Source organism: Falco peregrinus, chromosome 1, assembly GCF_023634155.1.
Source record: "Falco peregrinus isolate bFalPer1 chromosome 1, bFalPer1.pri, whole genome shotgun sequence".
Lineage (NCBI taxonomy): Eukaryota > Metazoa > Chordata > Aves > Falconiformes > Falconidae > Falco > Falco peregrinus.
Window position 1 is genome coordinate 100,497,275 of NC_073721.1, and position 12,840 is coordinate 100,510,114.

Below are 12,840 nucleotides of genomic sequence, written 5' to 3' on the forward strand. Positions count from 1 at the left end.
GTTGTTTTCTTGCCTTGTGATTGAGTGGGCAACTAAGGAGAAATTTTATACGTGAAAGGATAAACTCACAGCGGTGCCCTGTTGTGTCCAGCTTATTCAGGAAACCATACGGCGAGCAGAAAGAAATCTTAAAGTTGGTAGCGGACCTGAATTCTTTGGAGGCTTGCTCCTCCTGTGCTCTTTTTATAAGGTTTCCTTTCGGTGGATGACCAGTCATTTCCACTGCAGAGTCCTGGCTGCCCAGGGGCTGCTGTGAAGTATTTGTGAAGGATCACAAATCTCCAGTGGGTAAGAAAAGCTGTCCTACTTCCGAAGGGTTAAATTCCCCGTCAGCTGTCCCGTACGATGCTGTGCATGGGGTGGCAGAGCTCTTGCTGATCCTGCGCAGGTTGTTTGGATTTCTCTGCAAGCTGCTGGGTCACCCTTTCTGCTCCCAAGGCTCCAGGCTGCTATTCCCAAGCGCCTGGTTTGGTGCTGATGGGGTCCGTGGCAGGGATAGCACCTTGGGATGAGGAGCAGCAAGTTTGGCGCTTCAGTGCTTTCTGTTACGACTCAAATGGGCCATGCACCCTGAAATATTTTTTTGCATAACATCTTTCATGTAATTTCTTAAGGCACTTTATAACACAGAAAATATGGGAGGGGCCGGGGGGGGGGGGGGGGGGAGTTATCCATTTGTAATAGTATTAATACTATTTATTCCTTCTGGTTTACGGAACCTAATGGCTTAATTAAGACTCTCTACTCCTTCATTATGATTAGAGAGTTGAACATTAATAAAGCATTTATTCTTTTGGAGAAGGAAGGAAAAAATTATTATTGCAAAGGAGTACTGGGCCAGGAAAGCTGCGAGGATGTGACTGCCTGGTTGTGCCAGAGCACCAAAGGGTGGCCTGGCTTTAGGACCGCATTCCTCACCGACAGCTGAAATAAACTGGAATAATACGCAACCTTTGTTTCTTATAGCCCCATTCAGATTGCTTTTGGGCTGTCTGGCTCTTTACCCAGGGATTCATCGCTTGCTGCCCCTCTGAATTATGGAAGTGGTTGCTTTGTAGCATCATCTTAATGAATTATTTGGTTCTTCTCAACCCATTGCCTGTGCTGCTGCTTTTCTCCCAGATGTTTCCAGTGCTGTCCTCGGTGGGGACAATTCAGCTTTATATTCAGCAAGTCCTCTATCCCTGCTTTGATGTGGCCTTTTGAATATTTTCATTTCCTACAGCTTTTTTGTATTAGCAGCAAAGAGTGTTTAAATAGTATAACTCATGCCCAGAAAGGCTTGCAGGGGGAAAAAAAGCTTTTCTGTTAAGTCAACACTGAGCCCAGTGGAAAACAAAGGTATCCACTGAAAAGTTCCTTTTGGAAACTGCTGGTAGACAATGATGGCACAAACAAATGTTGCCTTTTCTTTCCTGCCCTGGGACACCAAAAGTGCCCGAGAAATGCACGGACTGCTTAGGTCTGCTCCAGCTGTCGAAGGTCACTGCAGCTCCGTACGCTTCAAAGGACCAAATCAGCAGCCAGGAATCTAGTGTCTGAATTGACAATGCAGTCCCTGCAAGAATGACCAACATTTTTGTATGCATCCTTATGTATAAAAATGAAAATCCAGGCATTTGGGGGGGGTTGTTTGGTTTTGTTTATTTGTTTTTCAAAGTCATGAAATACACAGGAATCCTGGTCTGTGCTTGAGATGGATGGATGGAAGCCAGGCCCTGCTGATGGACCAGGGTGTTAAGGGCAGTGAAACCCTAATACTGCCTGTCTTACAGATACAGGCTTTCAACATGAGTAACTCAAAACAATGAAATGCTCCAAGAAAACAGATTGATTTAAATAATTTGCTTTAATGTTATTTTACATCTGCAGTTTTATTTCCCAGAGAAATGGTTCTTGTTAGCTCTTGTTGTGTGGTATTAAAATAATGAAATACTTTCTTTTGCCATCAGATAAAATCTTCACATTAAATGTGATTTAAAAAAATAATCTGAAGATGTTATTTCTTATACAGTTATTTAAGCAACAATATAGTTCAACATTTTTTAGGAGGCAGAATGTTCACATTTCTTTCTTTTTGCAGAGAACGGTGAAGCATGCAAATCATCTGTGCTAAATGATGGGATTTTTCTGCAGTGGGGTGAAAGCCCATTTGCCTGGAAAGTGGATTTCAGCTAAAATACCCAAGCCTAGCATTTTAAAATAGATTTTGTTACATAAAAACTGACAAACATGCTGGATACAAAATGGGGGGAGACGTTAGGAAAACACATTTTGCAATTCAGATTGCTAAGATGAAAGTATCATCTGCAGCTAGAGCTGACTGGCAGTCACCCCATCAGTCCTCAAATTAGACCTAGCAGAGATCATCCTTTCAAACCTCTTTAATCTGGAAGAGGAGACAACCCCCCACCAAGGGGGGTGTCCCAGTGGGGTCCCTTCTGCGGATAACAGTGTCCTTCCAGGTGGTGCCTTTCCAGCACCGAGTCCTCACAGGTGCACGGCCACACCAAGCATCACTTTGCTGCCGTCCCAGCCAGCAAATTTTAATCTTGAGAGGGAGGGAGTCTCTGTCATCTAACAACAGTCATTCATGTCACATTTGCTCTCACTGTTTGCCATTTTAATGAAGACACGAGGCTGAGGTGCCGATGCGTCAAGGCTCAGTGCCGTGACAGCTCCGTGTGATGTGAGGCTGGTGAGATGGCAGCTGGGTGGGAAGCGCAAGTACTCCAACTCCTACGGTGCTTTCTCAGCATCCCCTCTGGGGAGGAGGAGCGATGCATCCCCTTGCTCCTGCCAGCAGCCTCAGCCACTTGATTTCTGCAGGCCCAAAGCTCCCCCAGACTGCTGCTGCTCAACAGCCTTGGCCGGTGCGGGTGCAGCGCGGGCGGACGCTGCGCGGCGCTTTGTCGCAGCCCAGGCAGCCTGCAACTGAATTTGCATGTACTTTACTAGCTGGAGCAAGGCAGGGAAGGCCGAAGCGCTGTAAGCCTCTCACCCCGCATCTCCCTGAAGTTTGTAGAGCAGCTGCGAGCCTGCGGGCACGACACAGCGGGCTGGGGGCTGGCTGGCTCGCCAGCGAGGGGCCGGCAGGCGTGTGCAACAGGCACAACAGGAATGCACACCTGCACCCTGCTCATTAAAGCCATGAGTAAGCGGCTCACAACCACACCGCCAGGATAAACAGAGCCTGGCCAGGGATGCTCGGCCCCTAATGACAGGCTTTGGCGCCTGCTCTGCTGGGGCGGTGGTGGTTGCTGCGGGGTGGCGGAGGCGACTGCTGCCGGAGCGGGTCCCTCCCGGGATGGCTGCGGGGAAAGGGGGGTGACGCTGAGCATCAGCCTCCACCCCCCACATGACGGCGCTTGCAGCTGGGGCTTGGCAAGGCTGCCCGGTGCTGGCAGCAGCTCCAAAGAGGCCTGGCTCGATGGTTGACACCATGCTGCTGCCTGCCATGAGGTTCCTTCCCCAAAGAGGCCTGGCTCGATGGTTGACACCGTGCTGCTGCCTGCCATGAGGTTCCTTCCCCTGCATCACCCCCGATGGCTCATGGCCCCAGTTTCCCCACCCCAGTGCCTATAGCTGGCTTTACATCCTGCAACTGCTGGGTTGCAAATTCAGCACCAGGAGGGACAGAGGGCTTTATACAACAGTTTTTTACACCATTTGTCCCAGTAACAGGTGGGCTAACGTGGACTACATTTTGCCCGACTGCCACTGGAAGCCTTCAGCAGCATTGCCCTGTGCATCCCAGGAGGGTGGCACCATGCGCGGGCTGCTGGGCTGCCCAGAGCCCTGCAAAGCTTCTCAGGGGCATCTCAGCTCAGGTGAAAATCAGCCTCGCTCAGCAGGAAGGTTTTGAGCTTTGCTACGCCCCTGTTCTGAGGGTGCAGCGTCTGGTTTGGAATAAGTTACTGGAAACACTTCCTCTCCTAGGCTGCCTTTGAAGTTGTCTCATTACTTTTTCTTAATGAAACATGTAAATGCTGCAATTGTGTCTCAGGGAATTCAGTCCTGACACAGCTCCGGCTGTAAATATCTAACTGGCATGTAATTTAGGGCAGATCCATCCTCATTACCTTTTTCCTCACGATTTCTTATTACTCAGAATATATTTTCCTAGTGGAAAGTGTTGGGAAGCCCACTCCGTTGCAGTCCATTTTGGCACACCATGGCAAGAAGGGGAAAGAAGAGGCTGGGTTTTATTAAACAGCGAAGCTGAAGACGATCGCAGCAATATAGCACAACCTGTTGTTGGCAAGTTGCCGTGGGAGGACTTTGACAAGCCAAGAAAAAACCTCCTGGCTTGGCCACTGTAGCGCACGGTCCTGAACGCACTGATGCTGAACTGCATGTGCTGAAAGCCCTTTTCACTGCACTTCAAAGCACTTCTGGAGGCTTTGCTTACACGGGATTTATACCATCTGCCTCCAAAATAGTGGAAAAGTATTCAGTATCAGCATCACACTCCTTCTAGAAAGTTGATGAGAGCATTATTTCATGGTTTTGCTTTGAACTGCAATGCTCACTGCTTCAGGTTTACATCCTGACAGCAAATTTATTTTCCCTTTTTAACCTTCTCAGCGTGCACAAATGTCCCAAACCCCTCTGGTGAGGGGCATGGCACCCATGGATGGGCTGCCGGCCCTCCTGCACCCGCTGCCTTCTGCTGCCGCCTGATTTGGCAGTGATCTGAGAGACAACATGTGAGCGAAGAGCCTGCCTTAGTGGCTGGTGCAGCCAGATGGCTGAAGACACATGTTGTAACCACAGTCTGTGCAGAAAGTAAAATGAGATAAAGGGGGTTTTTATCCTATGTGAAGACGGGGCGAGCACGGCCCACCCATCAGCATCACCTCCTGGGCAGCCAGCAGACAAGTGCTGGCATTGCTCTCCCCCAGCTGCCCAAAAATGCAAGGTGGAAGAGGTAAAACCCAAACATTTGCAGGTGACTGTTGAGAGGGGATGGGTCACCTTTGAAGGATGACTTGGACAAGTAACAAGCATTGAAGTCTTGCCCCTCTGGCACCAGTAACGCAGGAGCAGTTCAGCCTAATGCTTTCATTGCACACGTGCTACCAAATGGCATCTCCGGCCAGCACTGCAGGTGGTGAGAAGCAAGTTTCTGAGTAAAATCCCTAGACATCATGCTGCAAGGGGAAATTAAGATAGCCTTTAGCCCACACCCTTTACTGCACCCTAAGCAGCTCAAGAAATCATGGCTTCTGTTGGACCTGGCCCCTTCAGCACCAGAGCGCTAAAAATATTTCAAAATACCCATTTCAAAATTGTCTAGCATGCTTTGGTCACTGAGCCAGCTAACCTCCAGGCGGCACGTTCAGGCCAGCACCCAGCTACGTGGGAAAGTGCTGGTTGCCACTGCAGCACTGACCCATTTCAGAGGTTAACTTGAGCTGGCCGAGGGGTCTGCTCACGCCGTGGGACTCTGGCGGGGCCTCAGCCCCAGGCTTCACATGTTTTCATGAAACATGAGCTGCAGAGCCCACAGATGAGGCACTTCCATGCCTGTGGTTCATCAGCTCTGCACCCTTGATGCTGGGACCCCGCAACACAGGGCAAAGCTCTGGGAATCCCCTGGAGCTTTTAGACTCCATCCGACAAGTATCACCCCCCTGGGGCTTTCTTTGCCTAAGCCCATGTGCATCTAGTAGCCAGTTGCCGCTACGTGGAAGGAACCACCAGCATCATTATTCTGCACGCTGTGACAAATTATTTTATGTTTTCATGAAAAAAAACAAAACAAAACACAATAACAAGAAATGAGTATTTGCCAAGCCCAGCTGTGCAAGTCAGGCAAACTTTCAAGCATCTACCGGCATAAAGGTTAAACACTCAGTAACTCAAGTGTCTTATACATACAGTAACAAAACTTCTTATGATGTATCCAGGAGCAGCTGCTGCCCTCACTTAGCAAACATAACTGTCTTCTAAAATTATTTTCTATTCATAAGACTTAGACAGAATGATGTTTTCAAGTTAACGTAACTTGGAGCTGATGACTTCTGTCTCTCAAGCTTTTTCTACTGCTTTAATTATAACAGGGCTTTAATGCTTGCAGTAGAAAACTGCTGAAAATGCATTTCTTGTATTGCAAATTATGCAAAAAATACCTTTCACAGATGTTTGATTTCACAGATGTTCAGTACCACAAAGCTTAACTAGAGTTACCCCTAGAAAGAGGTGTAACAATTTTTTAAAAAATCACTTACAGTTGTAACTTTTCAAAGACATACTGAACACATACAAGAACACAGTGACGATTTCAGCTTTACTGATGTTTTTGCAGTTGGTACCACAGAGTCACTCCTGCGACACATACGCATGTATAGCTGGTAGACATTTGGATCTTCTACATGAGTTCATGGTTTTTATTAAAGCTCCCTTTTAATGGCCACAAAGCGAACCAAACAATCCTGCCCACAAACCTGAAGCTGAGCAGCATGTCCCCAAGATGCCTCCAGGCACTGCTGCTTGCTGTCCCCCCTGCTGTCCCCAGTACTGAGGTCTATTACCACTACCTGGTTATCTTCGCAGAGGTATCAAGGGCCATTTGACTTTCAAAATCAATTAGTTCAGGCAAGTTAGGCATCTAGGTGAAGTTCCGAGGGGCTCATCTGCTGACTGAATAGTCTGAAAACAGGTTTGGCTCTTCTCTACAGCTATACCCAACCCAGCAGACACTCCTCTCTGTTCTGAAATTCAACGTAGGAACCCGAGTGAAGCAAGCGGCACCCGGAGAAGCCAGCCCACTCGATAAAGTGTCGCACACAAATAGGGAATGACTATATAATACCATTTTTATTTTTATTTTAACCATCATGTAGAAATAGAGGTCAGTGGAAGCCAGAGGGCATTTGCCCCAGTTATAAGCAGTCTGTGCTGGATGTGATTTAGCTGATGCTATTAGCCCAGGACGGACCCTGGCGGCTCTCTTCTAGGAAATGCTCTATGTGAATCGCTCCATGTTCAGATGCAGCATTTGCAGGCCTGGGTGTCATTTTGTTCACTTGTTTTAAAGCAAACCTTTTTAAGCCGAGTTAAAATGCATCCACACCAGAGCAGCTTTAATGGGTACTCGCAGCGAGAGAAGCACTCAGCCTAGCAGACAAGCACACACCAAACCACAGTGTGCATTTTGTAACATCGTCCAGGCAGGCTCAGAGGCTGTTTGTTTTTCTCCTTTGTCTTAAAACACAATTTGGCAGCTCTCAGTGGCCAATCCATCCCCTGGAGTGTGCAGCTCCCTGCCCAGGAGAAACAGCAGCCGCCCTTACAAAGACCTCAGATGGTCTTTTAATTCGGGAGCAATTTAATTGCAGCTCCAGGACAGACAGCTCAAGGGTCCTGACTACAAAGAGCTTTGGAGGGGGCATTTTGACAGTAAACTGTTCTCACCATTGTTCAGGCTCCCCCTTTCCGAAGGCAATGACTCAACTCCACCAGGACTGGCAGGGAGCCTCCAGCTTCTCAAAAACTGGGTAATGAGATTACGGAAGCAGCTCACAAAGCTTTTGCTCTTCGTTGCAAAAGAATCTTCTGCACTGTAAGAACTTTGTGTGTGCCTCTTCAGGGCCTTCTGATTAAGAGCATCTCTTGAGGGGATGGGTTGGCACCCATCTGATAGGAAGCCTGGGGTATCTCAGGTGAAAAACTACAGAGGAACAAAATACAAATCCAGGAGGAACATGTACAATTTTGAAAGCCTCTTGCTTAAGATCTTACACTTCAGCTATCAATGATACACAAAAGGCAAAAAGCTTGCATTTTACCATTTTGTGGTGGTGCCGCAAGCAGAGAAGTAACACATTGTATGTTTGCTTTTAGCAAATATACAGATCGTAATATTTAAGAATGTGTTTGCTCCAAGCTGTTCAAAGAGTCAGAAATCATTTTCACTGAGAAAACCCATGTGCAGTATTTAATCCTGTAAAGGACTTAGGTTAGGATGTGCCTCCTCTCCAAGAGGAAGAGGATGCTCCTTTGCAGCTTTCATTCCTCCTTGTGAAGATGGTCCCATAATGGGATGTGGTCCTAGAGGGGTGGCAAAACATGTCTCTGCTCATGCAGTAGCAGCTGACGAGGGAGGAGTAGGAATGAGGAAAAATATATGCAAACCCCTCGAGTCTAAAAGTAAATTTAAAAGATTGTACTGACGAGGGCTCCAGGGCTTGTCAAAGTGAAGGCTGCCACCCCTACATCAACACTGCCAGTTGCCTTGAAAAGACCAGCCTTATAACTCCTGCATGTATTTATGCAGAGATTGATTAACTGCAGTTATACAACACAAACTTCAGGATTCATCTCCTTGAGATATTTATTTTAATTAAAAACAAACTGTCTGGGAAACACAGTACATCTTTCCCTCTACGCTTCTCTTCATCTAGTTTCAAAAAAGCAATGCTATGGGATACAAACAGTCTGAGGCACCACGCAGCATATGAGACAATGTTTAAACCTCACACCCAGCACTACAGTCTTAACTCTAGTAAAGCAGAGCAGGAGTAAGTTCACATTTCTGAAAAATGTAACCAAGTTACACAGAAGCTTCCCGAGAAGGACTTAGATGGGAACTGAATTGAGTGTAAAAGTTAGAGAAGTAAAAAAGCAAGTACACAAATCAAAGTACACAGTCTTTCACAGTTATCTCAGAGATGGTGGGAAATGGTCGTTAAAGAAAATCAGCTGCGGGGAGCAGCCACTCGCTAGGTGGTAAAACACCAAAATATTCAGAGTTTCAGCACCTGAAGGCTACTTCAGGGGGAGAACTACTCTACCAGGATCGTATCAACACTTTCTTGGATGAGATCAGACTCCAGTATGCATTCATCTAAGTGGTCCTGGGATAAACTGGAGCTCTTCCCCAGGCTCTCGCTGTCACAATAAGGATGGAACCTGGGGGTCGCAGGGCTCTCCAGCCGCTGGCAGCGGCTGTATTTGTGCTGTTTCCCTCTGTGTGTGTACATGTGTTCGAGCAGCTGGCTCTTCCGGAAAAACGTGCAGCCACAGACAGTGCAACTGATTTTTCTCTTTCTTGAGAAAGAAAAGTTACAGTTCAACTCCACCGGCTCGTGGTCCTTGGAGATGAGCGAGAGCTGGCCGATCTGCAGAGGCTCCAGATCACTGCAGCTCGGAGGGTCCAGCTGATGCTCGTCATCCTTGAGGAGGAAGGCCCCGAGCCGGTGGCGATCCCCAGCCTCCCTATCCTCAGCCAGAGGCTGCACCTCCCCCAGATCGCTGCTCTCCAGGATGGAGGCCGGCACACCGAATGGCAGCGAGCCCGAGACGTGGGTGTGCAAGTGCTGCCGCAGCCCACCCCGGGAGTCGAAACGCTCCCCGCAGTAGTGGCACAAGTGCACCTTGAGGCTGGCCTTAGCAAAGATGGGGCTCGCCACCTCCGGAAAAGGAGGGGTGCAGCTCTGGGACACCACAGGCTCCGTGTCACACTGCTCCTGCTTTATGGAGACCGAGAGCTTCGGACGCTCTTCTGCTGGCTTGGTGAGAGCAGCAGGCTGAGCAGAGGCGCGAGCAACCTGCTGGTCCAGGGAGCTGTCATCCAGGCCGATGGCCAGAGAGAGCTGCAGCTGTGGGTGGTCGCCCTGGACAGCACACCTGCTGCCCACCTTGGGCAGACTCTCCTTTGCTCCCAGGCGCTCCTTGGCCGATTTGTGTGCAGTTGAGATCTGGATCCCATACAAGTTTGAAGACTGGACCGGCTCTGGGGAGAACACTTGGTTCATCTCGATGGCAATATGGGAGAGGTGGTCTGCGTGGAGAAAGCGGATGCCCTCCTCCAGTCGGCTCTGGCTGACAGTCTGCTTTGGCCCTTTCCCAGTGTACATGATATGCAACAAGTAACTGAATATGTCAGGCTGGATGTCTGTAGGCTGAATCTTTATACATTCACTGAAACAAGACAGATCATTAAGTACATACATGGCTCCAAATTACAGTCCTGATCCATTACCTGCCCGTTTATTTGCGCTGCTGTTTGCTATCAGAGCGTGTGCGCTGCCGCCTGCTTCCCAGTTCATGAGCAGCACTCCCCGCAAAGACCTGCAGAAGCGCATATGCCCTGTTTGCACAGCAAAGTGTCTGAGCGTGCATTTATCCCTGTGATTTTAAAGGTCATGTGCACAACCACAGCCAGGAACGGCGACGGTGGCCAGCTCCTGGTCACCTCAACACCTGCGTGCACAGCCAACTGCCGCCGTACGGCACCACAGTGACGCCATGCAAGCTACACATCACCGGTGCGTGCCACTCCAATAATACGAAGCAATAAGTATTTGTTTAAGTAATAAATTCAGCTGCCACTACTGTGTAATCTTTATGAGCTTTGCACTTAAGTGTCAATAAACAACATCTATCGAAAAGGAAGTTAGCCGATCTCCTCATTTCCAGCCGAAGGGCTACGCGGCCCGATGGCTAATGATTATCTTGCAAAGGTGCTGGGCCCCGATCCTCAAAAAGGAAGGGGAATGGAGAAGAGTGTAATAGATTACAAGCAGCAAGCTCCAGATCAGAGATGAGATTAGACCTGGGCACCACCATCATCGTTATACCTGCAGAACCACTCCTGACCCAGGGGAGTGAAGCATCCAGACAGCAGCTTGAAATAAATTGATGATCTCAGTCTCAGCCCTTATCTGCAAGAGTCTGAAGCACAGAACTGCGATAAGGCGATGGCTCCTCCATTGCCTCAAGCCTGTGGATCCTGCCAGAAGGGACAGTCCTGCCCAGCAAGCTCGCCTACAAGCCAAGGCAATGTCACGCACATGCTGCTTATGGGCAGGAGGTACCTGGATATCCCTAGATTGCAAATCTGGGCCCTTCTCACTGCAGGAGGCTGTGGTACTTACGTGCTTATTTCCTCTGGTCACACAACTGCCTCATCTCCAAAATGCGGGGCCTGATGTTGGCGTATGCTGACTAAGAAGGTGGTTTTAAAGGACAGCACATCTTGGACTGGGAATGTTTAGAGAGCCAAGGCTGATGCTGGGTTAGGAAAATAATCTCAGGCCATCTAACATCCCCACTTATGCTCTTTTAGACTTTAATACCTTTAAGGAGGAGGGGAAAAAGCAGCAAGTTGAGTAGAGAGGTTAAAAGGCAGGAGAAAAGCCATGTGTCCTTACCTCGTCTGATGAATAAATATCATCTTAAAATAGTTTGAAAAAGCAGCGAGCACCGCTCTGTGGGCTTTGAAGTAAACATCTCCAATGGCAACCGTGCAGTCACACAGGAAGCCGAACTCCCGCTGCATGTTCAGCTGCTGGAGGAGGAGGATGCTGTGGCCGCTCGTGTCCATGGCGGACCTGGGAGCAGGGGAACGCGCCGCTGCCGCACGGAGGAGTCACGGAGCCCCCCGAAGGCTCAGCCGTGGGTTTCTCACCGCTGACACGGGACGGGCCCCGGCACGGCGCGCGGCCTCACGGACTCCCCGGGAGGTCCCGAGACCCCGATTTCGTCATTTCTGCCACCGACCCCGCGTCCCCTGAGCTCACACACACACCCCGGGGCTCCCCACGTGCCCGCTGCGCGCGGGGCCGCCCCCCCGCAGCCCGGCCGCCCCCGGTGCCGGCACTAACGGCAACGCTCCCTCGCGCCCAGCCCCGCGCACGGCCCCGCCGCACGCGCTGCGCGCGCCGCCGCTCCCCGCGCGCACGGCCCCGCAGCCGCGGGGGGCGGGGGGGCGCCACGCAGGGGCCCTGCGCCGCCCCCCAAAGCCGCTATTGTGCCGGGCCGCCCCCGCCCTGCCGGCGGCCCCTTAGCAAATAAATGCTGATATTTGCTATTGTTTCCGCTGAAAACTGGGGGGGGGGGGGGGGGGGGGGGGGCAGGCGGGCGGGCAGGCAGGCAAGGCGAGCGCAGCCTCCCAGGGGAGCGTAACCAGCGCCCGCCCCGCCCCGGCCCGGCCCGGCCCCCCGCGGCTCCCCGCGCAGCCGCTTACCCGCGCGGAAGCGCAGCGCTGAGCCCGGCCCGGCCCCGCTGCCAGCCCGGCGGATGGGGTGGGCGCTGCCCCCCCGCGCTTCCTGCGCCGCGCCGGGCCGGGCCGCGCCTGCAAACAAGGGAGCGCGGCCCCAGCGCGGCCCCTGCCCGGCGTTGGCGGGGGCGGTGCCGGTGCCGGCGGTGCGCCCGCAGCCCCCGGGGAAGGGCCGCGCTCCGGGGTGGGGGTGGGGGGCTGCGGGCCGCGGCTGCTCTGGGGGTGTCGGGCGTGTGTTAACTGAGGCTCCCCTCCGGTCCGGCTCGTCCCCCCGCGTCTGCGGCCCCGGCGCTGCTATAACCGCCGGTGGATCCTGCGGCCGCGCCATTGACCACCCGGGCCGCCTCCAGTCTCTTCCCAGTTGTCAGAGCCCGGGCTGTTAATTACCTGAGCAGGGGCTGTTAATTGGCAGAGTCTGGGCTGTTCCGGGCGAGAGCCGCGGCGCTGGGCTGGGTCGGTGCGGGTACCGGCGCTGCCCCCTGCCCCGGCCAGCCCATCACCGCCGGGTCCTGCCGGCTGCCGCAGCCATCGCGACGGTGCCTCCTCCTCCTTCCCATGGGTTTGGTGGTATCACCTTCTGAACCTCTGTAAAGTCCCAGTCCCCGCAGCTGCTTGCTGTCACCAGGTCCATTCGATGGCCGCAGGTTGGGTTGCGGCTGGAAGAGGCAGTGATGATGATGATGATGGCAGCCCTCGTGCTTTGGTCACGACTCCGGGGCAGCCCCGGGCAGCTGGTGCCCACCAGGCCCAGGGCCTCTGCAGAAGGCATGTGGTGCTTTGGACCATCCCTCTTGGTTTTCTCTCAGCATTTTGTACTTTGCAGTTCATTTTCC

At 51.6% G+C, this 12,840-nt stretch overlaps 1 protein-coding gene across 1 annotated transcript; it reads right to left on the reverse strand.

Annotated features, from left to right (window-relative positions):
• Positions 1 to 8,320: 8,320 nt before the first annotated feature.
• ZBTB25 (zinc finger and BTB domain containing 25) lies at positions 8,321 to 12,003 on the reverse strand. Its single transcript, XM_027793081.2, has 2 exons — positions 11,160 to 12,003; positions 8,321 to 9,927 (listed from the first exon to the last, which is right to left on the reverse strand). The coding sequence occupies exons 1-2, from the start codon at positions 11,330 to 11,332 to the stop codon at positions 8,790 to 8,792; spliced, it is 1,311 nt and encodes a 436-aa protein (XP_027648882.2). The 5' UTR covers positions 11,333 to 12,003; the 3' UTR covers positions 8,321 to 8,789.
• Between the last annotated feature and the right edge of the window lie 837 nt (positions 12,004 to 12,840).

Coding starts and splice junctions, on each gene's coding strand:
- ZBTB25 (XM_027793081.2), bottom strand. CDS start 11,332: ATGGACACGAGCGGCCACAGCATCCTCCTCCTCCAGCAGCTGAACATG. Junction 9,928..11,159: donor ATATTTATTCATCAGACGAG/GTAAGGACACAT, acceptor GTCTTGTTTCAG/TGAATGTATAAAGATTCAGC.